At 38.6% G+C, this 27,117-nt stretch overlaps 2 protein-coding genes across 8 annotated transcripts in view; both read left to right on the top strand.

Annotated features, from left to right (window-relative positions):
- Nucleotides 1–9,731, top strand: part of LOC104597236 (D-alanine-D-alanine ligase family) — a 129,749-nt gene extending 120,018 nt beyond the window's left edge. For 6 of the 7 annotated variants that reach the window (XR_016082475.1, XR_016082476.1, XM_010258681.3 and 3 more), the window contains 3 exons: nt 8,419–8,527; nt 9,286–9,348; nt 9,452–9,731. Coding sequence is in view for 4 of the 7 variants with exons in the window: in XM_010258681.3 (XP_010256983.1) it covers nt 8,419–8,527; nt 9,286–9,348; nt 9,452–9,532 (253 nt within the window). In the remaining 3 variants the exon portion in view is untranslated. Of the gene's footprint in view, nt 1–8,418; nt 8,528–9,285; nt 9,349–9,451 lie in introns of those variants that run through there. The other variant, XR_016082477.1, reaches the window with a different exon arrangement.
- Nucleotides 9,732–23,743: 14,012 nt separating this feature from the next.
- LOC104597350 (uncharacterized) lies at nt 23,744–24,877 on the top strand. The gene has a single exon (XM_010258821.2). The coding sequence runs from the start codon at nt 23,759–23,761 to the stop codon at nt 24,482–24,484; it is 726 nt and encodes a 241-aa protein (XP_010257123.1). The 5' UTR covers nt 23,744–23,758; the 3' UTR covers nt 24,485–24,877.
- Nucleotides 24,878–27,117: the final 2,240 nt, after the last annotated feature.

Here is a 27,117-nt window from a genome sequence, read left to right as displayed (position 1 = left end):
TGGTTCTAGATCTCCATGGTAATCAAAGAGGTCTACAACATTAAAAATGGGTGAAATAGACAAATCAACTGGTAGTTCAACTTCATATGCATTGTCCCAAAACTGTCTCAGCACTTGACATGGCCCAATCTTTTTCTGCTTCAACTTGTGGTAAGTCCCAATAGGAAACCTCTCAAGCCGCAAATAAACCATGACTAGATCACCCTCATGGAAATCTTTCACCCGACGATGCTTATCCTTAGCTTCTTTGTACCTTAGATTGCTTTCTTTCAGCTTCTGGCATACCTTTTCTTAAATCTCTCGAATGGATTCAGCTAAAGCCTTGGCATCATCACTCACTCGCCGCAACCTTGTTATAGGATTCATATCGTACAATTCATGATTTGTGTTGGGGTTGTCATGATTTGAATCGTGCAATTCATATCGAATCGACCCCAAAATGATTCAAATCATATGTCCTAGTCGTTTTTAAATTAATCATGCGATTTATGTTCAAATCGTTGTATCAAATCGTAAACCGCAATTCAGAGCCGATTTAAACGATTAGAACCAAAACATAATTTAAGATAAAAAGACCATTTAGTCCTCCACATTTTTAAAAGTTACTACATCCAGGGGCAGCATTGTCATTCTGTTTTGATGCAAAACAGGGGCTCTGCCCCATTTCTTTCTTCTTCTTTTGACGCAAAACAGGGGCTCTACCCCATTTCTTTCATTCTTCTGGTTTTTTTGCATGGAAGGTAAGGGTTTTTTTTCTCTGATTTTTGTTATTTTTTTAGTTGTAGATGAAAGGGGTAAGGTTCAACCCTTCTTATTTTGAAGCAAAACATCTCTTTCTTCTATTCTGTTTTTGCATGAATTTTTTGCAATGAAAATAGGGGCTCCGCCCTATTGCACTTTACTCTTTTTTGGCTTCATTTTTTCCTTTTTCTTTTGTATACAAACATAGGGCTTCAACCTCTTATACTTTTCTCTTTTTCTGATGCAAAACAAGGGTTCACCCTCCATTTTTCTCCATCTTATTTTTGAGTTTTGGCCCATGTTATGTTTTCATTATTTCATAAGACTTTTCATTTTATCCACGTGTCACATTTTAATTTTTAAGTTGTTCTTCTTGTTAGGTGTCCTTTTGTTTATAAATGGTTGGAGGCAACAATAGAATAGGGCATCTTTGCTGAACACTTAAGAACTCTATATTCCTTATTGATCAGTGAGGATTTCTTTGTTAGCTTCAGTGTATAAGTCTTTATTTATGTTGGTTTAGTGGATCTGGTTAGGCTTACGATTTGGCTAGATTTGTAATTTATTATACTTATCCACATAGGCTAGCATCGCTTTGGTTGTTTAGCTGTTTATGTCAATTAGGGGTGTTCATTATACGGTTCAAACCGCAAAACCGAACTGAACCAAACTGAATTTGTGGTTTGGTTCGGTTTGAGAATTTTCTAAATTGCAGTTTCGGTTTGGGTTTATTGAATTTTATAAACTGAACCAAACCATAAACCCAAAATTTTATATACATATAATATGAATATATGATATATAAACATTATGTATAATATATCTAAATGGAATGAGTAAAATTAAAGTTTTAAGATTTAAATTTTAGGGGAGCTATTTGGGCTTTCTAATTGGGTTAAGCCCAAAAGAACCATAGAATGGTCCAAAGTCCCCAAACCGCATTAGAAACCACACCAAACCATAATAAAATGGTTTGGTTTGGTTTGGTTTCCATACCAAAACAGTTTGGTTCAGTTCAGAAATTTCTCAAACCGTAATTTACTGGTTTGGCCTGAGATCTTCTCCAAACCGCACCGAACCGAACCGTGAACACCCCTAATGTCAATGGATGTGCTTATGAGTTATGTCCAATTATGCAATGGTATTAATTACCAAAAGAAATTAGATTTCAGAATTTAATTTCTTTAATTGCATTAGTTCACTATTGTATTCTTGTATTGATGATTTGGCTTAAATTATTGAAACTTGAAAGACATGCACATGAACATGATGTCATGTAAAGCTCATATTTATATAATTATATGATCATATCAAATAGAAATACAATTAAGATATAATTTTTATTGCTTAAAATTAAAGTTGAACTTGATCATACCCATGGCATCTATTGAATTACGATTTATGAGAGTGGTGTAATTGTCAGACTCACTACAGTCTACTACTATAGTACTACCTACCTATTTATGTTATGCCTATAGGCTAAAAATTAGTACAAAGTCATTCATTTTCATAATTTTTAAGGGGTTTAGGTATTTTTATAGTTTTTTGACAATTTTTAGAAAAATCAGAAAAAATCTTACGATTACAATTTTCAGAACATTGCAAGGGAAGATACAAACCAGTATTTTGATGATGCCCCTTGGATGTTTGGCACTTGTCACATCTATCAACATAGTAGAACACATCCTTTTATAGCCTTGGCCAAAAGTACCTTTTGGAGACCATTTCAAGTGTTTTCTTGCGACTAAAATGTCCCTTGCAATGCAAATCAGCAATAATGAGTAATACCCTCAAAGATCATGATGGAATACATAACCTATTGCCCATGAATAAGTAACCATTATTCCACACAAATTTGGCCCGAATATCCTTGTCATCTGCTGCATAGCTTCTACAAATAGGGCCAAGATAAGGGTCATCTTTGTATTGGTCTGTGATGGAGTTGAATCCCACAACATTAGTAGACATTGTTGTCACTAAGTGAACTTTCCTACTAAGAGCATTGGCTACCCTGTTTTGCTGTTCAGCCTTATGCTTCAAAACAAAATTATATTCTTGTAGAAAATCAACCCATTTAGCATGTCTTCCCTTTATCTTCTACTGGGAGTTAAGATTTTTTCAATGCTCCGTGGTCTAAATACAACACAAACTCCTGTTAGATAAGATAATGCCTCCAAAACTTCAAGGCTTGTACAATGGTATAAAATCCAACATCTTAAGTGGAATACCTCCTTCTAGCATCATTGAGTTTCTCACTAAAGTAAGCAATTGGACAGCCTTCTTGTCTAAGGACAGCTCCAATCCCAACATGGGATGCATCACATTCAACTTCAAAGAGTTTATTAAAATCTGGTAAAGCCAATACCAGAGCCTTGGTCATCCTCATCTTTAGCTCTTAGAAGCTTTTTTCAGCTATGGGAGTTCAAGTAAACTCACCTCCTTTCAAGCATTTAGTAATAGGTGCTACAATAGTGCTGAAATTCTTTATAAATCAGCAATAAAATGTTGCTAGTCTATGGAAACTACGAATTTCAATTAAGGTCTTTGGTGTTGGCCATTCTTGAATAGCTTGAACCTTTTCTTGATCCACTTGAATTCCCTTAGTTGAAACAACATACCCCAAAAACACCAACCGATCTGTTATAAAAATTACACTTCTTCAAATCTATATATAGCTGATTTTATCTCAAGACTTGCAAGACTGCTCTCAATTGTTGTTAGTGGCTGTTATGATCTTTGTTGCAAAATAAACTACCACAATTTCCCCATAAACAGCCTTAGAACTTGGCTCATGAACCTCATAAAGGTACTAGGAGCATTAGACAACCAAAATGGCATAAGCAGCCATTCTTGGATACGAATTTGATGATACCTACTCTTCAAATCTATCTTTGAAAAGACTTGTGAGCCAGCCAATGTGTCTAACATGTTATCAAGGCAAGGTATGGGAAACCCGTATTTAATTGTAATCTTGTTATAACATGGTTGTCAACACACATATGCCAACTACCATCTTTCTTTGGCGTGAGCAAAGCTGGTACAACACATGGACTTAAGCTCTCATGGATCAGCCCCTTCTTCAACAACTCTGTTACTTGTTTTTAGAGCTCCTCATGTTCCTTAGGGCTCATTCTATAGTAGGGTAAGTTAGGCAATACTGCTCCCGGCACTAAATCTATATGATGTTGTACATCTCTTAGGGGAGAGGGGAGAAAGGCCATTGGGTAATTCCTTGACATCACATCAGCATACTCATGAAGTAGCTTCTTCACCATCTCTGGAACAGGTGTTTCTTTGCTAGCTTCTTTTGCAATCAGTAAGCACATAAGCATCCAAAGTTCCATCTTCTTGAGCCAATTTATTTGAGGTGAAGAGAGTAGTGGTTGGCTTGGTTTCCTTCTTTGAAAATGAATCAAGTTTCATTGGTTTAAGAGTTATCTTCTTATTGTCTTTCACATAGCTGCATGTGTTCTTGCCCTCATAATAAATGGTCTTACGGTCATATTACCATGGGCATCCCAAAAGAATATGGTATGCATTCATTAGGACATCACACCATACTGATTCTTCAAATGTATTACCAATAGAAAAATTAACTAAGCATTTAAAAGAAACTCTTACCTCATTTCCTTTGTTGAACCACAAAATGCGATATGGTCGGGGTGTTGAACAGTCTTGAGCTGCAACTTATCCACCATCTCTTGAGAAACAAGATTCTCACTACTCCCGTTGTCAATAATTAGGTTACACAACTTCCCACCAGCTATACAACATACTCTAAAGATATTCTTTCTCAACCCCTGGTAGTGGTTCTTGAGGTGCAACTATGCAGTGTCGTATCGCTAGAGCTTCACCTTAACCATGCAGCTATCCACCGTCTCTTGAGAAACAAGATTCTCACTACTCCCGTTGTCAATAATTAGGTTACACAACTTCCCACCAGCTATACAACATGCTCTAAAGATATTCTTTCTCAACCAATCCCCTAGTAGTGATTCTTGAGGTGCAACCATGCAGTGTCGTATCGCTAGAGCTTCACCCTCAATATCCCCATCCAAGTCTTCTTCTTCTAAAGCATTAGTTTCAGTAGTTTTAGCCACTTGTCCATCCTCAACATGGCCTATATCATCTTGTTGTTCATTAATTACCTCATCAACCAGATGTGTTTGCCCTTCAATCCTTCTCTTAGGACATTCATTTGAACGATGTTCCAAATCCATACACCTGAAACATCTAATTGTAGGCTGCCCTTGACTACTCTTTGTTGCTTTTGAGGTCCCTTGGACTGTGAGTCATGTTTGGTTGATCACACAATCCTTACTAGCCCCAACACTTCAACCTACTGATGAAGATGTACCTTGGACAGCACTTAGTTTTCGCCCCAACCTCCGACTCAATTGAGCTTCAACCTTAAAAGCTTGCTGTTATACATCCTTTACCTTATATGGTAAATGTAGGTTGACCTGATCTTGTATTGGAAACCTCAAACCATTGATATATCTACTAACTTTTTGCTGTTCAGTTTCTATCATATTACTCCAAAGAGTTAATTTATTAAACTCTTTTGTGTACTCCTTTACACTCTTTTCCCATTGCCTTATTTTGATAGAGAGTTTGCTCATAATCCGGTGGTAAGAATTGGGATTTCAGCTTCTCTTTCATTCTTTCCCAAGAACTAACCTTTCTTTTACCCTTCCTTTCTCTGCCCCTTCGGTAATTTTTCCACCAATCCAAGGTTGTCCCACACATCTTTGCTGCTATTTCTTCATTCATTTCTTTCCAATTAAAATAGTTTTCAATGCTGTCCAACCAGTCTCTAGAAACTCTTCAGGTTCCAACTCACCATCAAACTCATTAATATGAAGTTGAACACCATGACCTTGATTGGATTGTAAATCTTGCACTATGTGATCTTCCCACCGTTGGTTGTTATTCCTTTCATGCTAATCACCTTCTAGTTGCTCAATGTCTTCATTTGATTCTTCACTAATAACGCAGCAGGTTATTCACCAACTCTAGGAGCTTGTCTTCTTCTTCATAGCCCCAAATCACTAGCTATATCACCATCCCTAATAGCATTTTGAGCTACAAGTTGAGCAAGATGTTCAATCTATTCTTGTAGCCCTCTTATAGCCTCTTGGAAAACCTCTACAGTGACATGTTGTGGTCTTCTACCACCCCTACCACGTCCACCCCTTGCAGTCATAATAATATAGAAAAACACAACAAGGAGATGAACTTTGAAGCAAACCCAAGGAAAGAACTTGCTCTAATACCACTTGATGTGGACAAAAAACAAATTACATGCAGCACCCAAGTATACAACAATAAGTACATGAAACACCAAGTTGAAAACAACAAAGCAAGTTGGATTTTTAGGGATTTCAGACCAAAACCTGAAGTAAAACTCATTATGGAACAGTTCCGTTACAGTAACAATGGCAGCAAGCTGGTCTCCCGTGCGGACACACAGCGATAGAGGGATTGGAAGGTCCCAAAATGTGTTGATTCCTCAAAACCCAAGTTCTCAATACTTGAAAACCCTAGCTGCGGCTGAGCTACAACTCAAACAAGAGAGAAAGAACAAAAAAGACCCTAAAAAAGCAGCCCCCTTCTCTTTTATAAGACTCATTGGCTTGCTGGACAAGCCAGTTAAAATATTTACACATAAATCCCTAGAATGTTTTTTTTTCACAAATAACTCCTTAAGAACAAATCTAACTTCAAACCAACCCCCCCCCAAAAGATAACTTTTGTTACAAGAAAACCCAAGAGACCAAAACCCAACAGATGCACACTCAATTGCCCCTGACCAGAATCTGAATTATAAAATGATGAAAATACCCCTGGATCCAAACTGTCAACAAAGCTACCCAAAAACAACAATTTGGGATCCTACTACAAAAACATGCAAAACAGAATACATTCATTTTTTCTTCTTTTTTTTCTTTTTTTTTTTTTTTGGCCTTATCAAAAGGGTATGACATGAAACAAGTATATCAAAGAACCAATTTGGGTTTATGCTAGGGAGATCAACCATGGAAGTTATCTTTCTTTTCAGATTATTGATAGAAAAGTTTAGAAAGAAAAAGAAAGAACCTCATATGCTGTTAATTGATCTAGAGAAAGCATATGATAGTGTCCTTAGAGAGGTTATATGGTGGGCCTTGGAAAAGAAAGGAGGCCAAATACATTAACCTAATTAAGGATATGTATGAGGGTGCAACAGCCATTGGTAGACCAGTTGTAAAAGAGACATCAGATTTTATGGTTACAAAGGGTCTTCACCAAGGTTGCACTGAACCCTTATTTATTTGTATTGCTCATAAATGAATTGACTAAACATATTCAAGAGGAGGTCATACTTGTTTTCTAATGACAATTTTTTAATTGATGAAACTAATGAAGGATTAAATGCAAAACTAAGTTTATAGGCGAAGACCTTGGAATCAAGAGGTTTTAACATAAGTAGGGGTAAAACAGAATATATGTGATGTTAATTTAATAATACTAGGAGTGCAAATCAGAGTACACTTAGGATTGGAGACCAAGAGATAACTCAATGTGACATTGTTCGATACCTTGGTTTGATAATTCATAACAAGGGAGAGAGGGAGGAGGATGTCACCCATAGAATTAGAACATGAGGGACAAAATGGAGGGGTGCATCTGGAATCTTATGTGATATGAATACAGCTTAAATTAAAAGGAAAATTCCATAAAACCGTTGGGCCAACAATGTTGTATGGAGTAGAGTGTTGGGCAGTCAAGAAACATGTCCAAAAAATGTGGCAGAAATGTGTGTGCTAGGATGGATGGGTTGAAGAACTAGAAAGGATAGAGTTAGAAATGAAGTCATATGATGGAACCTAGGAATAGCTCCAAAAGGTGATAAAATGAGAGAAAGTAGGTTTATATGGTTCTGACACATGCATAGAAGATCATGTATGACACCCGTAAGAAAAAGTGATTAGTTACAAGTTCAAAAGGGCTAGAAGGGCTAGGAGCAGACTAAAAAGGACATGAGTCAAAGTACTAAGGAGTTATTTAAGCACTCATAGTTTGACAATGAATATGGCATTGAACATGATGAAATGGCAAAAGAGGATTCATGAAGCAAACCACGTATAGTTTGGATAATGCTTAGATGATGATGATGGTGCAAGCTCTCTATGTTCAAGAAGAGCTTACCTGAAAGAAGCACAACAAGATTAACGTGTCATTTTGTTTTTCTGATGAGTGTATTGTTTGCATGGATGAAATAGTCAAACTGCAATGATGGAGGATATCTCTGAAGCCACTCAGATATGGGGTGTATGTCTTAGGAAACATATGAGCCAAGACACCAACATTTTGAGGTAAACAAAGACAAGTAGGAAGCTTGCAGAATTTTCTTTCTAGATAGACAAACATGGAGATAAGTAGGTTTGTTAGCAGGTAAGTTACGAGGGAGGTTTTGGTATTTGATACCCAGCTAGCAGCTGACAGGCTTGGGAAAGGTTCTATATGGAAAAGACATCCTTTGCATTATTTATTTCATAATTTGTCATCTTGTCAGTACCTACTTGTATGATCCAGTTTCATAAATTTCTCTCAAGAAATTATTTAATTTTAAGTTATTTACAAGGACCTATTCATATACTCCAATTATTTATATTTATTTTCTTTTGCCAACAGCAAAGAAGCCTTGGAAAGATGTAAACAGCGCATTGAAATAATAGCAAACACATTGGGATTAGAAGGATTTTCACGTATCGATGCATTTGTGAATGCGGACACTGGGGAGGTATGCCATTTTCATGATGCCAAAGTTCTATTTACCCTTATCTTTAGCTAGATTAAAAATAAAAAAAATAAAAAAAAAAAACCAGATTTGGCCATTTTCATGATGTCAATTACTGCCAAATGTTTGTATCAATAACTCCTTAAGTTTGCTTTAAGGTGAAATACTATCAGGTTAAGAATATGCCTGCTGTTCATGTTACTCAAGGTCGAGGAATATTTACACCTCACAAGGCAGAAACTAACGCATTTTATATTTTGCACTTTTTCGCACTATTAAAGAGACTTGAAATTTCCTCTGTAACACGTCTTAAGGTTAAATGGTTAAGATTGCCATCCCTTGAACTTTCTAACTTGGTTTAGGTTTTCTCGCTGGTGACTTCAATAAAATTCTTTCTGAAACCATTGGAGTGCCAGCTTGAGGTTTAAAAATGCCAATATGACCTGACCCTCGGGTAGGATTAGGTGGATTTGTTTTCTACATTGAGACTGGTTCAAATTTAAACTATATTTCTAGAAGGCGAAGGGACAGGATATTTTCTTCCTGTTTATAGGCATATTCCCATGCGCATGCCCTTCAATTTGTTATCTTTCCTTATGTTAAGCATTGAATTTTCAGAAAAGAGGAAGATGTTTGTATGGTTTATTGCTTTTTATTGGATTTATATAGTATACTTTCAGAGGTGATTCAGTACCCTTTAATTAGCTGGGTGGTAATTTTGGCGCATTTCGGGCTACATTATGTACCTTGATTATATGCAGGTTTTGGTCATAGAGGTCAATACAGTACCTGGGATGACTCCTTCCACCGTGTTGATTCATCAGGTAAACGGCAAAAAGCTCTATTTCAGATAAATCAAATGCTTTTTTTTTTTTTTTTTGAGTAATATTCACCACATATCCATTTGATCCGGGTCAATTTTCTCAGGCACTTGCAGAGCAACCACCGATGTATCCGCAGCAGTTTTTCCGTACGATGCTTGATTTGGCTTCAGGGAGAGTTAATTAAATGCTAATATACTATAAACTACATGAGTGAGCCCACACAGCCACCCAAAACATGCTTTGGGGACTATAACCAAAAATTAAGAACCATAACCAATAAGAACGCTTCTATATAGAGAAAATTTCCCCCCTCAAATACAAAACTCAATTGATTATATGTGTATACAATAAATTGAATTTTGTATACAACTGTAAACATATTTTTTGGACAGGTGTGAGCAGCGCTTATTCAGTGTGCTCATTGAGTGAGCCTAGCAAATCCGTTCTCCTTCAGAAGCCCCCTACTGTGTATCCCTGTGTCTCGAAAGTTGAGTAAACAACAAATAAAAAGGTTTGTCAAAATTGCTTTTTGTTTAAATCATTTTCAATACGAAAAACATAGCCTTATCCTACCGAGTTTTGCACGGGTCAACGGAGGTCCTTATTGGCCGTTTAGAATCATGCTTTTGCTGCCTGAATCTCTAGAGCATACCAATGTCGATTTGAAAAATTCACGTTGAGTTGGGCTGAGAAATATGAACTCGACTTACTTTCGTAGAGGATTAGGCTTACTTTCGAGTTTCGACAAATCAGTTCTTTTGATAATCGTGATTTACCATCCTCTCTAGTTCCAACTCTTTTTTGTTTTTCTACTTTTCCCTTATTGTTAACATTAGCCAAAACTCTGAAAGAACATAATGACAAGTCAGTGAAGTCACTTTTTTTCTTTTCGGGGGAGAGGGTATAGCTATAGACTCAATCCTCCATATTGTGAGATACATACAGCATTTTGCAATCAAATGCAACTGTTTTAGTGAACAGTTCATATGAATTCTTAGCCAGTGGTTTCAGTTTGAAAAAGAGGTTCCCAAATGTTGGTTCCCAGATATCTGGGATCTTACAACATTTGCTGAATAAGATCTCTCTCGGTGGATTGGCTATAATTTAGCAAGCTTGGATCCGCACCTACCTACAACACACTGTAACTACACATCAGGAACATCTCTTATACTTATTTGATGTCATTCATGGGGTGATGTTTCCGATGTAGTGTCATGTGGGTAGCTGACCCGGATTTAGAGAGGTGTATTGATATTTGATATACCAGACCTACTCAAAACTACATAATATCATGTTTTCTTTTTCTATGAAAAGACTTTCTTCTCATCAAACATTTTTGTTTGTGTTTTAATGGAGATTCTATGATAGGGGACGTCAAGCCTATTTCTACTAGACACAGGAGATTCAGTCCATTTTGATGAGAACAGGGAAAGTTTAAGCATTTCCCCCTTTTATTTTTTGTACTTTCAACCCAATGAATTTGAGTTAATCGTAGTATTGACTCTTTCTCGTTAATTTGCCACAATGCCACATTTCCACGTGAAAGATTTTTTGATGATACAAACTAAACTGAGAAAATAGAATCTAAGGCCATGTTCGCTTTTTGGTAACTTACCTGGGTAAATGCAATTACTTGGATAAGATTTTTTTTGGGAAACATTTATCCAGGTAAGTGCATTTACCCATGTTCTTTTATTTTCTATGTAAATAGGGCAAAGACCATTTTAGATATAACTCATTATTAAAAGGAGCATTTTTGTCTCATTAAAGTATTGGCAACTTTTTCCTATGTGGGAATGTTATTTATCCACTTAGGAAATGGGTATCATTTTCCTGCATAAGTGATACCAAAGAAAATAAACTTTCCTTGGTCTTCACATAAAGCTGAAAAAAGAACATATAATTCTTAGTCAATGAGAACCAAAATCCTAGTGGTCAACTTTTTCCTCTCAAAATCCAAAAAAAAATAGAACACCCCTAAGAATATTTCTACTTTGTTATCCCTTTCCCACCAACCAAAGGCAGCCTAAACGACCTAACTCGAACTGAGAAAGTAGCTACCTAAAATAATCCAGAGTTCCAGGCAATTCATATACTTGCATTTGAGATTATCCCCCTACCCGTAAAAATCCTACCCATAGGACATTACAGCTGTACATTCGGAATATCTCTCGTATTATGGCCTAATGAATAGTTGTAGTGACCTGGGTTGGTGTGGGCCGTGTGGGTAGGATCTTGTACGCAGGAGATCGAGCCCCGCATTTGATCAAATCGATCATGACGCATTACAGCCGCCGATTGGCATTGATTGGCTAGATTGTGGTCATACAATTGACAGTTCGTGATTTATTATTTATTTATTTTCCTTTTTCTTTACCGTTATGTTCTTTTCCCACTTTTACAATTTTTAACTTCTTGATGGGAACAGTTAACTGCTAAACACGTGTCCCTCTTATTTAATCGACACGTGGAAAGTTAAATCCTTATTTGTTATGCAAAATTGACAAAGGAGCAGGTGAAAGAGAAAAGATCTTAAAATGCTCAGAGTCGGTGCTGCCATATGCCGAGAAACGCGTAATGCTGTTAAGCAGGGACAGATGGCAGACCCAACGGCGTCCACGGCATTGCCCTAACGTGGCCTCAATCTAACATGTCATATTTTCTGTTTCTCTATCTTTCTTTCGTTTCTTTCATCCTGGTCGAAGGTGATCATAAGTGGCTGAGCATTTCTAGTTTTGTGGTGGTGGGCCTAGGTGTACCGCGTGATTTGATAAAAATAAAAATGTCTGGAGATGTAGATGGAAGTTGCGGGAGTCTGGGCCCCACCCCCGGGTAAATTTTTAGCCGTCCGCCACCCTTCATCTTGTCATATTTAGCAATGCTTGGAGTGTACTGGGCCCAGTATGATAATACTGATATTTTGTGTAGGCCCACTCTGATGTAGGACTGTCTAAGGGTGCGAAATACCACCACACATGCATATGGTGACTGGTGAGATATGTCTTTTGCGCATGTAAGGAAAAATAAAAAATCGGAAAAGAGAATATTGAATTTTAATAATAAGGTTATCTTGGTAATTTTAATACGTTTCTTATTTATGAGCCTCTACTTCTGGGGTATACAATGAAGTCTAAACTAAAGTAAACGAAGCAAAGATTTTTTTTTTTTCTTTTTGGGAAACTTTATGTGGGCGGTGATTTGGGAAAACCCCTTTATAAAAATGAATAGTCAAAAGAGAAAGCATCATCATGTTTGATTTTTCTCCTCCTAACTGTTGACGTGTAAAGGGGGCTTGCTCAAGTCAGAATGATTTGCTTAGGAGTTGGACATCATCGGTATGGTTTTGGTGAGGTCGAACTCTCTGGAGATGAGTAGACGATGGAGTTTGGGGTGTAAAAGGTAGTATAGATCGGAACTAGTCTAAAGCCGATGGCATTAGAATAGGGCAGCGTTCTGTAGCGTGGTGGAATCACGATAAATTGGGTTTTCAAAGTGTGTGGCACTGGCATGCATCAAAACTCTATATATCATGGGTGGTCTATACTACGACCCTAAATATTGACAACAGCTATTTATCGTGGTTGTAAGTATGTCACAGGGGACTATAGTCTCCTTGAGAAATACAGTGCTTCGTATTTGGGAGTTCGCAAATAAAATTCATTTTATTATTAATTCGCAAATTTTATTAATTTTTTCACTTTAGTTGGTAATTTTTTTATTAATTCGTATTTATGATTGAAAATTGATCACATGTTAAATTAATTTGTACTATTCATTGTATTTTACTTAAAGTAAAAAAGAAAATAAGTACCCTTAATCAACGGTATTATCTACATTGTTTATCTGAGATATATGAAATCAGAATACAGGATGTAACCTAAATCACAATGCAGAATACCCCTTAATCTAGCACGAATTTCATGGCACATAGCACGAGTCACGAGTCACGACGATGGGTTAAGCTGATTTAACTCCTACAAAATGCTCGCCTAATTCTTCAAATGACTGGCTGATAGTTGATTTGGGTTCTCTGGATTTATTCACCAAATAGAGATTATATGCCCATGCGAAGATTTAGTCCTCACATAAACGTTGCTGGCACCATACTCACAGTCACTTGCAATTTTATATTAGGAATATCTTCTCATAATTAAAAATATACAAATACAAAGATATTCTAAACACAATTGCAAGTCGCTGTAAAATAGTGTGAACATCATTTTGTGAGGACTAAATCCGAGTCCCCATGTGAAACCCTCCGAAGCCAGATTCTGTAAGTTCCACATCACTCCATATGACCATCTCAGAATGGCTCACACGCCAGCAAATGTAAATAAACAGCCACTACACCAATTTTATCTAGGAGGGTTGAAACAATAAGCTTTTTCAGAACTCACCAGATCCAATGCACACCCTTCGCAAAGCTCTCTCATACAACACACAACACATCACTCAGACCCCACAACAGCCACCACACCAATCTTCACCCCATCACACACACCTCCTCTTTACTTATAGCTCTTTCGATCCAAACACAGGTTATGCAGGATAAGAGGGTTCCTCCTCAAATCACCCAATGCAAAAACCATCAAAGCAGAAGGCCATCCATGCTGGGCTGTCAACGATTATGACGCTGAAATCAGAGTACTTCTAGCCGACTTGATCAAAGCTACTGCATCGAACGTCCATAGCCTAACTATATTTTCTGATAGCTCCAGGCCATCTCTTTTTGCATATATAACTTGTAAGGGCCAACTAGTTTTAAGTTATGACCCTGCTTCATCCCATTGCCCCCACAACGTCTTAAAGTACATTTTCGCTGTGTATTGAAAATATCTCTCAATGATAATATCAGAAATGATGATATCATCATCGGGAAATGTTTCTAATACATAGCGAGAATGTGCTGTGAGACGTTGTGGGGGGGCTGATTTGATCTCGGGTAATTCATGTACACTTTGCTCTGTCTCACCTTGGATCCCCTGAAATGTGCATTATGTGATGATACCTAAGGCTCAGTTTGGAAGGAGTGTAAATGCAAATGTGTAGAGTGCAAAACCTTATATTTTGTATCATTTTATATGTATTTTATATGTATTTACGCTGTACATATTTGCATTTGTACTATTTTCAAACAGAGCCTAAGGCTATGTTTGGTTGCAACTTGCAATGCATAAATTTGCACTGATACGAAATTGCCGCAGTGCAAATGATTTCAGTATAAATTCTGACCTATTCTTGTTTCAAATTTTAGTCTATTTTATTTGATTGTATTACAAATAAAGTAAATTAAGACATGAAGCAGAATAAAATAAAACCCAAAACAAAATCAAACAAAAATTTGTATTTTTTTCTATTTGCACTCTTATGCATTTGTACTACTGAAAAAAATAAGATGGCACTGCAACCTAGCACAACCTAAGTCTCAATTTCAAAGAGTACAAATATAAACATATACAGTGAAAATCCTTGTATTAGCAGTGTGCATATACCCAAATTAAGCATAAAAAATCTTTGCCGCCAAATTGTGTTTTGGAAAAGGGGTTTTTGGATTCAGTCAATTTATATGATTAGATTAAATATGGATCCACCCCCATTCTCTTCTAATTTCATGGAATGCCTCCAAAGAGATGATGTTATATTCATCTGTGTAATTCATTTCATTAATAATAGTGTAATCATTTTTAGTGATGATTATGATCCGAATTCAAATATTAACGAATCAAATTTAGATCCATGTATCATCCTATCCATTTGCAATTCTATTGACTCTGCGTATAAAAAGGCTATTCATCTTGCTGCGTTCTCTTTCCTCTCCTTTGATTCCGGATTTCTAATGTCTTCGAAATTAAGATTTTAAGAATGAGTTGGGAGCTGCATTCACTGTCGACTCTACGTTTAGAAAAAAAAAATGTTGGACTCTGATCAACCATCCAATGATCCAGTCTTCCATCAAAAGGGAAATGGAGAGTGCGGAGCAATGCAGCAGCGATAGAGAACTCCAGAGAGCCAGGATGAGGTATTTAATTACATTTTATGTCTTCCATGTAAATAAGCAAAGGTTAAGGTTATTTGTCATTTTGTTGTTACTACTTTTTCTAAGTTTTAATCACAGCAATGTTTTCCAACCGTTGTTAATCCGGATGGTTGGACCGTTCAAATCAGGAACTGTTTAGGCAATCACTTCTATTTTTATCTCAAATTCAGTCTCTAGCAAAAAAATCATTGAATTGGTCAGTGATCTGCTGATCCTGGCAATTGAACTGTTAATCTGTTTATCGGTTTTACTCATTTATCGTTTAATTATTTTTTAATTTTTGTTGAAATGAATCGCTTGTTCAAATCGGACGATTGAACTGTTGACCTAAAAACTGGTGGCCAAAACCATGGTTTTCAAAACCGGAATGGACCGAATAGTTGGACCAAAAAAACTGGGAACCAATCACTTGACCGATCCCATTTTACCCCAAAACCGATTTTTGGCCAAAAACTGTTGATTTGGTCAGCAAACTGTTGACCCGGATAGTTGAACCGTCAAACCATCAACCCGAATAACGGTTTTTGGCCAATTTTTGTGCTTTTTTTAATTTTTTATTTTTTTGTCAAAACGGGTCATATGTTCGAATCAAACAATCAAACTGTTTGACTCACAAACCAAACCCAAAACGATTCTCTGTTTGGTCCAATTTTAAAAACCTTGAACCTTGAACCACAGCATTAATAGTAGACACCTCGAACATTACACCCACATTCCTGTGGCAAAGAGCTGTCATATACTTTTCTTGTATTTTATTCCAAGAAAAGCTCTCCCTATCTCCATCTCTATAACTCTTGTCTCTGTTAGAGACCTCTATGGTGGGTTTTGTGGCCTATGGCCTGTAGGGGCATTTTATTGTCACCGGGGTAGTTCTACAGCAGAAAAAACCTGTGCAGCGTCCAAGCCAAGGCAAGCCTTATGTGTGATGCGAGGCTAGGAGTTGCCCGATGAGATGGCTCCACCAAGATCAGTAGCACTGGATCATGACCTCAAGGCTCATGGGAGGCACCACTTACGTGCTAAAGGGGGATGGTCATGATGAGAGGCGACTTGGCGCCGATGTGAAGGGACTCCTGTATGCCGATGATGATGGGCACCTGTGTTCCATGTTGAAAGGCAAACGTTGGGCCGGAACACACCCGTGCACTATGGGCAATGGGATAGCTCAATCAGCTTAGGCAAGGGGCTGGCGTGATGAAGGGGCATGCTTGAGCCAAGCCCGCATGCCAAGCCTCCCTTGAGTGTCGGTGGCACAGTGCCAGTCCATGCACTGTCCCCATGAGCATGTATGCGCCCATGAGGAACCCTGGCAGCCATGTTAGCCATTAATTAGGGCCACCCCGCAAGGGATGTTGGTCTAGCAGTGCCAAGGTTAGGCACCCAAGGAGGTCAACCACCCCTCCTCAAAGAATACGTTAAGTTTTTGGTGGTCTGCCTAAAGATAACATCACTTTTCCCAAAAATCTTACAAGCAAAAATGATGATGGTGTCCCTTAACGTAAGCCCGCCAAGCGTAGGCAAGGCTAAGCCTGTGTCAGACCGTGATACGCTCCCCCACTTAATCCATTGTCGTCCTCAATAATGGCTCTTCTTGTGAATAGGCGTCTGTGTCCCACGCCATCCACTTTTGTGCCAGTTCCTGGGCTCACTTGGCCAATCCGGGTCTTGCCTATGTTGGTGTCCATTTATAGGGACGGAACCATTTCACCATGCCAGCCTGCCTAGGCTTCACCCCCTGTGTTGAGGTTACTCAAACCGTGCAATGGCTATGTCATTGAAAGTGTGAAAGAAGGGCCCTTGAAGAAATTGTGTGTGTTGCTTCGCGGAGGTCCACCCCATGTATCATCTTTACCTCAAGGCTCGACCATTTTCTTGGTAGCTTTTCGGTGGTGCTACCGAACACGATGTGATAGATCTATTCCTGCTGTTGGTGTGTGTCTTGGGTGTACCCTTTCACCATGCTGGCCTGCGGACTTCACCTCGCCGTGTGCGGGTTGCTCAAACCTAGTCATGGCTTATGCTCTGTTGGCCCTCGAAACTACACTTCACCTCGCCGGTTTGGGCTACATCTTCGCTTCAAGGGGGCCCCAATGTGTGATGCCTCAAGGAGATCTGACCGCAATGAACGCGAGTGTGGCAACTTTTACCCATGATGTTGTCGAATATGCATTCGCCTTGTGATGTGCAATTGCTGCTACAAGTGTTCCACCTTATTGATGAGCTGAGCATGTCCTCCGATGCATTGCTGGTGTAGGGCCACCATGCTCCAACGGCTAGTGTACCCACATTCCTATCATTCCAATATTTTGGCTTCAACTAAGGACCCATTCTGTGCAAATCTGCCACTTCAGTGATATTCCTTGACCAACCGTCGACACAGACCAATTCAGACTGTTGTCCATGCCTCAGTAGTGCCTCTGACAAGCTACAGAATAGTGGCTCATCCGTCATGAAACCAAGATGTAGGCGCACCGTCCACAACTCACTAAAATGAATAGCAACTGATGTTCGTAAGGAAGCATGGCACTCCCCCACTCAAAATGCCACAATATGCCTTCCATGTAATGGCTCATGCGTCTGCCCTCACATGAGCACAGCGACCAATGCGTCTACCCCCGCAAGGGCGCTATTTTGGGGTCATTGGAATGGGGACACGATGAATGGCCTCTTACCAGGCCTGATGTGTATGCTTGCTTGCTTGTACCTGAGTGAAAGTGCCTAGGGACCGCACCCCATGATGTGTTGCTTGTCGTGATGACTGCTTCAACTAGCTCTATGCTGATCCGCTCCGATACCAACTACGGCAACAGTTGGCTAGCTCGCTCTGATACCAAATGTCATGGGGTAGTTTTGCAGCGGAAGAAACCCATGCGGCATCCAGGACAAGCCTTATGTGTGATGCGAGGCTAGGAGTTGCCCAATGAGATGGCTCCACCAAGGTCAGTAGCACTGGATCATGACCTCAAGGCTCATGGCCGGGGCACTCGGCTGGCTCTTGCCGGTCCATGGGAGGTGCCACTTACGTGCTAATGGGGGATGGCCATGATGAGAGGCAACTTGGCGCCGATGTGAAGGGACTCCTGTATGTCGATGATGATGGGCACTTGTGTGCCATGTTGAAAGGCAACCGCTGGGCCGGAACACACCCATGCGCTATGGGCAACGAGATAGCTCAATCAGCTTAGGCAAGGGGTTGGCGTGGTGAAGGGTCATGCTTGAGCCAGGCTCGCATGCCAAGCCTCCCTTGAGTGTCGGTGGCGCAATGCCAATCCATGCACTATCCCCATGAGCATGTGTGCGCCCATGAGGAACCCTGGTAGCCATGTTAGCCATTAACCAAGGCTGCCCTACAAGGGATGTTGGTCTACGAGTGCCAAGGTTAGGCACCCAAGGAGGTCGACCACCCCTCTTCAAAGAGTACGTTAAGCTTTTGGTGGTCTAAATGAAGATAACATCACTTTCCCCAAAAATCTTATAGGCGAAAATGACAATGGTGTCCCTTAACATAAGCTCGCCAAGCATAGGCAAGGCTAAGCCTGTGTTAGACCGTGACATTATGGTATGGGGGCATGCCAGGGCGGGATCTAACGTAGTGGGGATGGGGGGAGTGATTTCCCGAATAGGCCCTTTACGTGCTACAACGCTCGCCTAGTTAGACTAGAATCAATTACATATTTCACTTCTCGTAAACGCTACGATATATCTATGTCAGGTGGTCCCGCATTAGATGAAGTTTTCATTTGCTATTTAAGCAAAAATACGCCAGTGCAACCATGAAAACTGTTATTACTGTCATTTGGGGATTTCCCATCCATGCTATGTCCAGATTAGCTGCATTTGACGATGGATGTATATATGTCGTGCAAACCACTTCAATTTGAGTCTGAATCTGCTTTTCACACCAATCTCACATTGTTTCTCAACCGCACATCATAAACACTATTTTTTAGCCGTACATCAGAAGTATTTCTCGTATTTTGTGTTGTTATTCATAAGATGATGTTTTCAATACATATTAGCATGGTTTTCAAAACCGGATCGGACCGGATGGTCGAATTGGAAAAACCGGGAACTAGTCAGGTGACTGGTTCAGGTTTTCCCCAAAATCGGATTTTTCATAAAAATCATTGATTTTGGTCAGTAAACCGCTAACCCGGGCGATTAATCATTCAAACGGTTTTGACCAGTTTTTATTTTTTTATTTTTTTGTTAGAATGGGCCAACCGTTTGGTTCAAACAGTCGAACTGTTCGACCCGATAGCCGGACCCCTGACCAATTCAGTCTCCATGTCAGTTTTAAAAACCATGCATATTAGGATAGGGCTGTAAAGTCTGCTTGAAATGCCTCTATGAGGAGCAAATCCCAATTCCTTCAATTTCTCACTTCACATGTATGGCTATTTGTGAGGTGTTATTATTGGTTAAACAGCCCACAAAACAGTTATGAATAATGGCTTAAAAATATTTAGCCATATCCTACGACCTATATGATTTTAAAGGATTTGATGCAAAGTCACCCAAGCCTTGAGGCAAAGTGAAGCCAAAGCGCTTCAATTATTACCCACAATAACAATATACACCTACCCATAGAATACCAAATGCACATTGAGAACATCTCACATACTTGTATGTGTGGCTATGGTGTCTCATGAGTAGGTGTGAGTAGTGTTCTTGTGGGGAGCAAATCCGAGACTTTTGATTTCACCTAGCTTCAAGACTTTTAGGCCATGTTTAGGAATTAAGCACTTATTAATATTTTGAAATGTGTTTTTTCTAGTTGCTCATTCTTAAAATAATTACTTACTTGTATTGAGCGTTTGGTGAATTGCTTATCCCATGGATACTTATTTAGTGAAGATGACAAGTATAGTTCTCATTTAGGGAGTGTTTGGTAGTGTGAAAATATCATGGATAGGATCAAAATAGTCCTGTCTACAATAGAATGTGGTGTTCTGCTTTATGTAGACGGTCCCCATCTACAAAATGCATGGACAAGGATAGACCATACCCCAATTTATCATCCACATTATTTTTTCATGGATGAGCCACATGTGTTAGGAATATGATCTGAAATAGTTGAAAAAATACTTATATTTTTTTCTTTATAAAAACTTTTTTTTTCTTTTAATAATTTATTATTTTTCATAATTTGAATCAAATCTGATTAGGAATCAAATATCTGACATCCTTAACGGATTCGAATTTGAATCATTTGTGAGATCCAATCGGATCATATCAGATCTTGTATTCTACTACGGGATCGGATTTGGATATACCTTAGTTCGAATGTGATGTGATCCTTTTGCATCCCTACATGATCAATTGTGTAAATTATCTCATAAGTTGTACATGAGATGTATAGAATCAATAGGTGTGGTGTAGACAAATCCATATTACACCTACAGAACGCCCCTGTGGGTATGAACGATTTCTATCCACATAGTTTTGTCTATTGTTCAAAACAGGTGTAAACTATAGTATGGTGTGGATTGGTCCTTGGCACATAGTGTTGTGTGAACCAGTCCACACCCACCAATTTCTCATCCACGTTACATAACACCCTCTTAATATAACCACATATTGGAAACCATGTCAATTGAATATGAAATATGTTGTGTTGGTAATATGCACAACAAAATGGCCTTATAAAATGCTAAAAATGGTGAGAAGAAAGAAAGGGAATAGAGAAATGGAGAAAGCCAAGGAAAAAAAACGGAATATTTGAGAAAAATCTAGGTAGAAACGAACCTGGGAATTGTTCACCTCTAGTTTTAAATTTATTATTTTATAAATAATTAAATAAACTAGGAACAATGCAAGTTAAGTAGATGGAATATTAAATTTAGGTAAAAAAGGTTTTAACTATGAAAAAAGAACTAATTAAACACTAAAATCTTAAAAATAGGATTGATTAAAACGCACACAAACAGATATATCCTTGCCACCAACTATGTGAAGGCCAATCTTATTTTTAATTAAATAGAATTTGCAACCCTTGCTCATATTCTTCCTATATGTAGTCTATGCAGTATCCTTTTATAGAAAAAGTATATTGCACCATACTACAGAATTCTGAATTCTAGTGTAAATTTACACAATTCAAAATGATGAATACCCCCATCCTAAAACACTAATACCCGCCTATATATTGGCATCAATTTCGAGCTGGCACCTACCCCAACTATACTATGGGGCTAAGAATTCTTAGGGTGTGTTGAATAGTCATTCTCCCTTCTATTATTTGTTAGAATTAGATTCCTTATACTTGCATCTGTCTAGAGGTTTACTCATAATACAAGCCAATGATGATAATAGACATCGGTGTACGATGACTAGTCCATTATCCTAGTAGGGTAGGGTTGTTAATGAATTGTTGTAAGTTCGGAATTTGATCCAACATCCAATCCAATTATTTCTAAGGGAAAACTCTCGATTAGTACCCTTTGGTTCCCAAATTTTAAAATGCGACAATTCAATACCCGAACTTTCAAAATGTGTCAATTCAGTACCTATCGTTAACCAGCTGTTAATCAACCATTAAGTGGCATTTGAAAAAGACACAAATGCCCTTCAAGTGTCATCTAATTTTCTTTATCAACCATCCAAACGTTGACAAAAAAATTGGCAATCCCAAATCCTTGCTTCTTCTATTCAAGAAAGTCGGGGGCATGTCTTAGTGGACATTCTGATCCCAACTTTCTTGAATAAAAGAGGCAAGGATTTAGGACCATTAATTTTTTGTCAATGTTTGGATGGTTGATAAAAAAATAGATAACACTCGAAGGGCATTTGTGTCTTTTTTAAAGGAATTTAACAATTGATTAGCAACTGGTTAATGATAAGTACTAGATTGATACGTTTTGAAAATTCAGGTACTAAATGGGAATTTTGGGGGCCAAAGTGGCACTAGGCACAAAGTACAAGGTACTAATTGGGAATTTTCCCTATTTCTAATTTAGATTTTAAAACCTACATCCATTTGAGAATGGAATTGGATGTAGATTTGGATTAAAATCTAAGTCTCATTAAAATTTATTGTATATATAAATAAAAAAGTAAATATTTTAAAAACTTTTTAATTCTTTGGGATCGAGTTTGAGTGTGGTTGGATCATGTTCGAAGCTGATCCATAAGTATCAATATGGATTAGGTTGGTTAGGGACCTACCAGTTCTTGTGACCTTTGATTCTTCGTTAAGTCAATGGTGGTAGAGTTTAAGTAATCTAAATGTTACCTTTAATTATAATTTCATAAGAGAAAAATTTGCTTGTGTTTTTTGGTTCATCTGGAAGAATAGAAACAATAAGGGGGGCATTCTTTTTTTGGATTTTGTAAGGGGGGAAAGTTGGTCAATGAGGTTTTGGTTCCCATTGACCAAGAATCCCATATTCATTTTTCATATTAATGTGGGGATAAGGTAAGTGATACACATCTCCTAAGTTGGTAAATAACTTTTTCACTTAGGAATAAAATTTATAACACTTGAATGGGATAAAAATGCCCCTTTTAATAATAGATTATTATTATTAAAATGCTCATTACCTTATTTACCTGAGAAATAAAAAAACATGAATAAATACACTTAACTGAATAAGTACATTTACTTACTGAATAAGTACATTTACTTACCAAAAAACGAAGGGGCCTAAATGTTTTAATTGCATATCTAATAATGTTAAGACTATTATTAGTGGAGCTTTGGCTTATTGGAATGAAATTAAAGAAGTCTTTACTTGTAATATTAACATCAACAACAAACTTTTGACTCATGTTGATTAGACTTGAGATATAGCGATCAACTACAAATCACCATCGAAGTAGACTCTAAGATTGTAATCAAATACCACCGTTCTTATTATTCGTTTCTTGTGTGGCTCCGACGATGTCAGAAACCGGGAGATCGGCTTTCGCCGAAATCGTCAGGGAATCTCTCTCTCCCTCAGACCCGTCGGGCATTACCTCCGGTACCTGAACTTCTGTGCGATGCTAACACGTGGCTGTCATGGTTCTGAACTTCTGACAAAGAAGGGAAAGCGCCTGCCAAAGTTGAAAGAAAAAAAATGGGAAGGTGGAAAGGGAAACAAATTTTAGGCCATCATTTTCGTGGAATAGTCACATGGTTGATAATTTATGATAATTTAGGCCATTAGTGCACGAGCTGTTTATCTTTATCGCAGTCATACATGGAGAATATCTATTTTTTCAATAGTATTATAAGGAGAGATGTTCCCAATTCACGGAGTAATGTATCGTAAATAAGCGTGGGCAGAATTTTTGTGAGCAAGAGATCGGAGTCCATTAGTGCAACAATGTGGGGTCAAATAAAGATGGCTTCACAAGTGGTGGGGTCCTCGGTTTCCCTAGGCCATACGAATGCTTTCTAGTCTGTCCTTATTATCCCAACTTTTATATAAGGTGTCCGAAGCTCTTCAACATATCCCTTACACCCTTCACTTTCGCTTTTCGCGATCTCGACCGGAGACTCTCTCTCTCCCCACTTTCCCCTCCCCAATCCCCACCTTTCTCTCTCCTCTCCTCTCCTCTCTCTCTCTCTCTCCACAGTCTATCTTTTTTCTTATTTGTTTGTTAGCTTGTGTGTTTTCTTCTTTATTTTTGCCAGAACTGGCTACCTCGCAGGCAAGTCTGGAGGAAGAATCCAGTATAAGGGTGGTACGCGCCCTGTATGACGCCTTAGGTGTTCGAGACGTTGAGACGATCCAGCGACTACTCGCACCGGACATCGAGTGGTGGTTCCATGGCCCCCCTTCTCACCAGTATATGATGCGATTGCTGACCGGGGTCTCATCCGACGAATCCTTCGTATTTGTGCCTCTCTCCTTCGCTGCTTTTGGGTCAACCGTCCTCGTCGAGGGTTGCGATCAGAATCGTTCTGTCTCTTGGGTTCACGCCTGGACGGTCGCTGATGGGATAATTACCCAAGTGAGGGAGTACTTCGATACGTCCCTTACAGTCTCCCGTTTCGGGAAGTCGGGTCCATCTCCATCGTCGTCATCCTCAATTCGCTGCCCTCATCTGTGGCAGAGCCAATTTACCAAGGCTACGGGGAAGTCTGTTCCCGGCCTTGTCCTGGCAATATAGACAACCAAGAGGACTATCTCGTAATTTCCCTATTAACATAAGAAGAAATAAAGAGGTTCAAGCGGTGCCCTCTGTTCTGAATTCTGATGGGTTGAAGTACCGTGAAACCAGCTGTGTGATTGTGTTTGTGTCGGAAGGATGTGAGGGATTAGAGCCTTCTACGTCCTATCCTCTTCAGTTTCTACTGTTTTTTTGTCTTGTGTCTTTTTGGAGTCTGGTCAGTTCTTATTTGAGTGGGCTTTCTGTGCTTGCTTTATAAGCTTGTATTCAGGTTTACCGTTTACTGTATGTTCGGAGAAGCCATGAGGAATCGACATAGGTTCCCTTCTCATGGGTCTGGGTCTGTTACATGTTGTTCTTGTCATCATAGAATAAAAAGTTGGATTTGTCTTACGAGTTCTGTATTTTTGTTTCTGCTTTCGGATCGTATTCGCACAATCGCACTTTTTTTTTCCTTTTTGATTTGGTGATGATCAACATGACTAGATGAGACATCGCTCTCAAAAAGAGTCTCCACCGAGTGAATCCACAATGTCTGAATCGAACTGACGCAATCTGAATTTTTAAAACACTTTTGAGACACAATCTACAATCCACCCGGTGAATGCATATGCAAACAACGGGCTCTACAGGCACCGCTTTTGAAATTTGAAAGACTCGTCGGAGAATTCAGAGGCAACCAAAGAAAAAGATTGCACAAATTTGAAGAGACGCTGTGGAATGCATATGCAAACAACGGGCTCCACAGGCACCACTTTTGAAACTTGAAAGATTCATCGGAGACTTCAGAAGCAATCAAAGAAAAAGATTGCAGACGCTGTGGATAATAAGCCTAAAGCGATTGGATTAGAAATTAGAAATCGGAATACTCTTCTTTGCGGGAAAATCCCATGAGAGTAATCCATGGTCCTTGCGGAAGTTTCTCGAGTGGCTTATTTGGTTTTGAACTTTAATTTGGGTTTGGGTAACACATGACTGACAATCTGACATGATTCACGGTGACTCGGGATTTCTATTTCTCCGAGATCAAAGAAGCTATTGGCACGTGTACGGTGAAATGAATCTTGACAGCTAGATTTTTTTGTCCATGTTATAGTGAGGTGTATACACGTCACGTGTAATAAGACGAGATAAAGAGACGAGAGAGGTGTAGTTCAGTACCATCATTGGAAAAGAAGGCAATCTGCCGGCTTCTACCACTGTTCCCCTCCACAGTCCACAGCACTGATTCTATTTCACAAAATCATAGAGCTAGAACTCAACACCTGGAATTCTCTAGATCGAATGACTCGAATCAAATTACAAAGTAACCGGAAACAAAGCAAATAAAGGGGAAAAAACACTATTCTACCCACGTCCAAGTGTCCAAACCACAAGAACCACCGTGACCTGCATTCGCGAGTTAATACCCCAGCAAAATTTTGTTTCTCTGACGATATGGAAATATTGATTATTGAACACTGAGATGTATCTGCTGCTCTACATTCAATGATGATAATCTTTGATACTCTGAGGGGCAATTTTGACCTTTACCAATTAACAAACTTTTATGGAAGTGAAACGCTAGATTGCGTGTAATTCAGATCTCCTATCCACATGACATATAGTTTTAGATTGAGGTCTCCCAGTGAATGGTAAGTGGTAACATAAAAATAAGGGGAGTTTTACATTGAGAATATCTCCATGGTAAGTGGTAACATAAAAATAAGGGAACATACAGCCGTAGTGTTATGTACACTATCCACAAGAACCCTATCCATCCCTCACCACAGTTGTATTTGTACATTACCATTCATTGGGAGATATTCTCAATGAATGGTAAGCCTTTAAAAGTCTAAAGCGAATCATATGTGAGGAGCGCTCTGTGAGTCTGCAATATGAGTGTGAGTAGGGGTATCAATTAAATCTAATTTGGCCTAATCCAATCCGATCCAATATGAATTCATTGCATATGGATTAAGTCTAATCCAATAAGATGAATATTCTTTTTTTTGAAAGTCCTTATGCACTCTAGAGTAGAGGACCAGGATTAAGTCTAATCCAATGCGCTGAATATTCTAGATCACTTTGGATTAGTCCAATTCCATTTCTAAACCCTCCAATCTATTAAAATTGGTTTTAATTTAGATTGATTCCAACCCAAACCTAGTCCATTAATACCTACATTCTTATATATATACACATATATTAAAGGAAGGTTTTTAGCTACTGCCTCCTACCATTCAGACACGTGGCTTTTTCAAATTTAGATACATGATATCTTCTGGGAAGTTGTTGTTAAAGCCCATAGGCCATTACCACCATTCAAACAAGTGGCATTTTCATTTTTTAGAAGGCTAGACACGTGGAACGTGACATTTTCTGAGAAGTTATTGCTAAAACCCTAAACCCTAAATCCTAAAACCCACAACCCACTACCACCATTTTCAATCCATTCCTAAAAAGATGCAAAAACTACAGAAGTGGTTGTGGGTGGTTATCCATAAACACTTCTCCCTACATTCTATCAATCTCAGTTAACCATTATCCCTAGAAAACTATCCATATTCTAATAATTATTGAAAGTTATTTTTTGAAATTTTAATAATTATTTAAAATATTAATAAATATAAATTTAACAATATTGATTCCAT

Source organism: Nelumbo nucifera, chromosome 2, assembly GCF_055504915.1.
Source record: "Nelumbo nucifera cultivar China Antique chromosome 2, China Antique-T2T, whole genome shotgun sequence".
Taxonomy (NCBI): Eukaryota; Viridiplantae; Streptophyta; class Magnoliopsida; order Proteales; family Nelumbonaceae; genus Nelumbo; species Nelumbo nucifera.
This window is presented reverse-complemented; position numbering and strand designations above follow the sequence as displayed.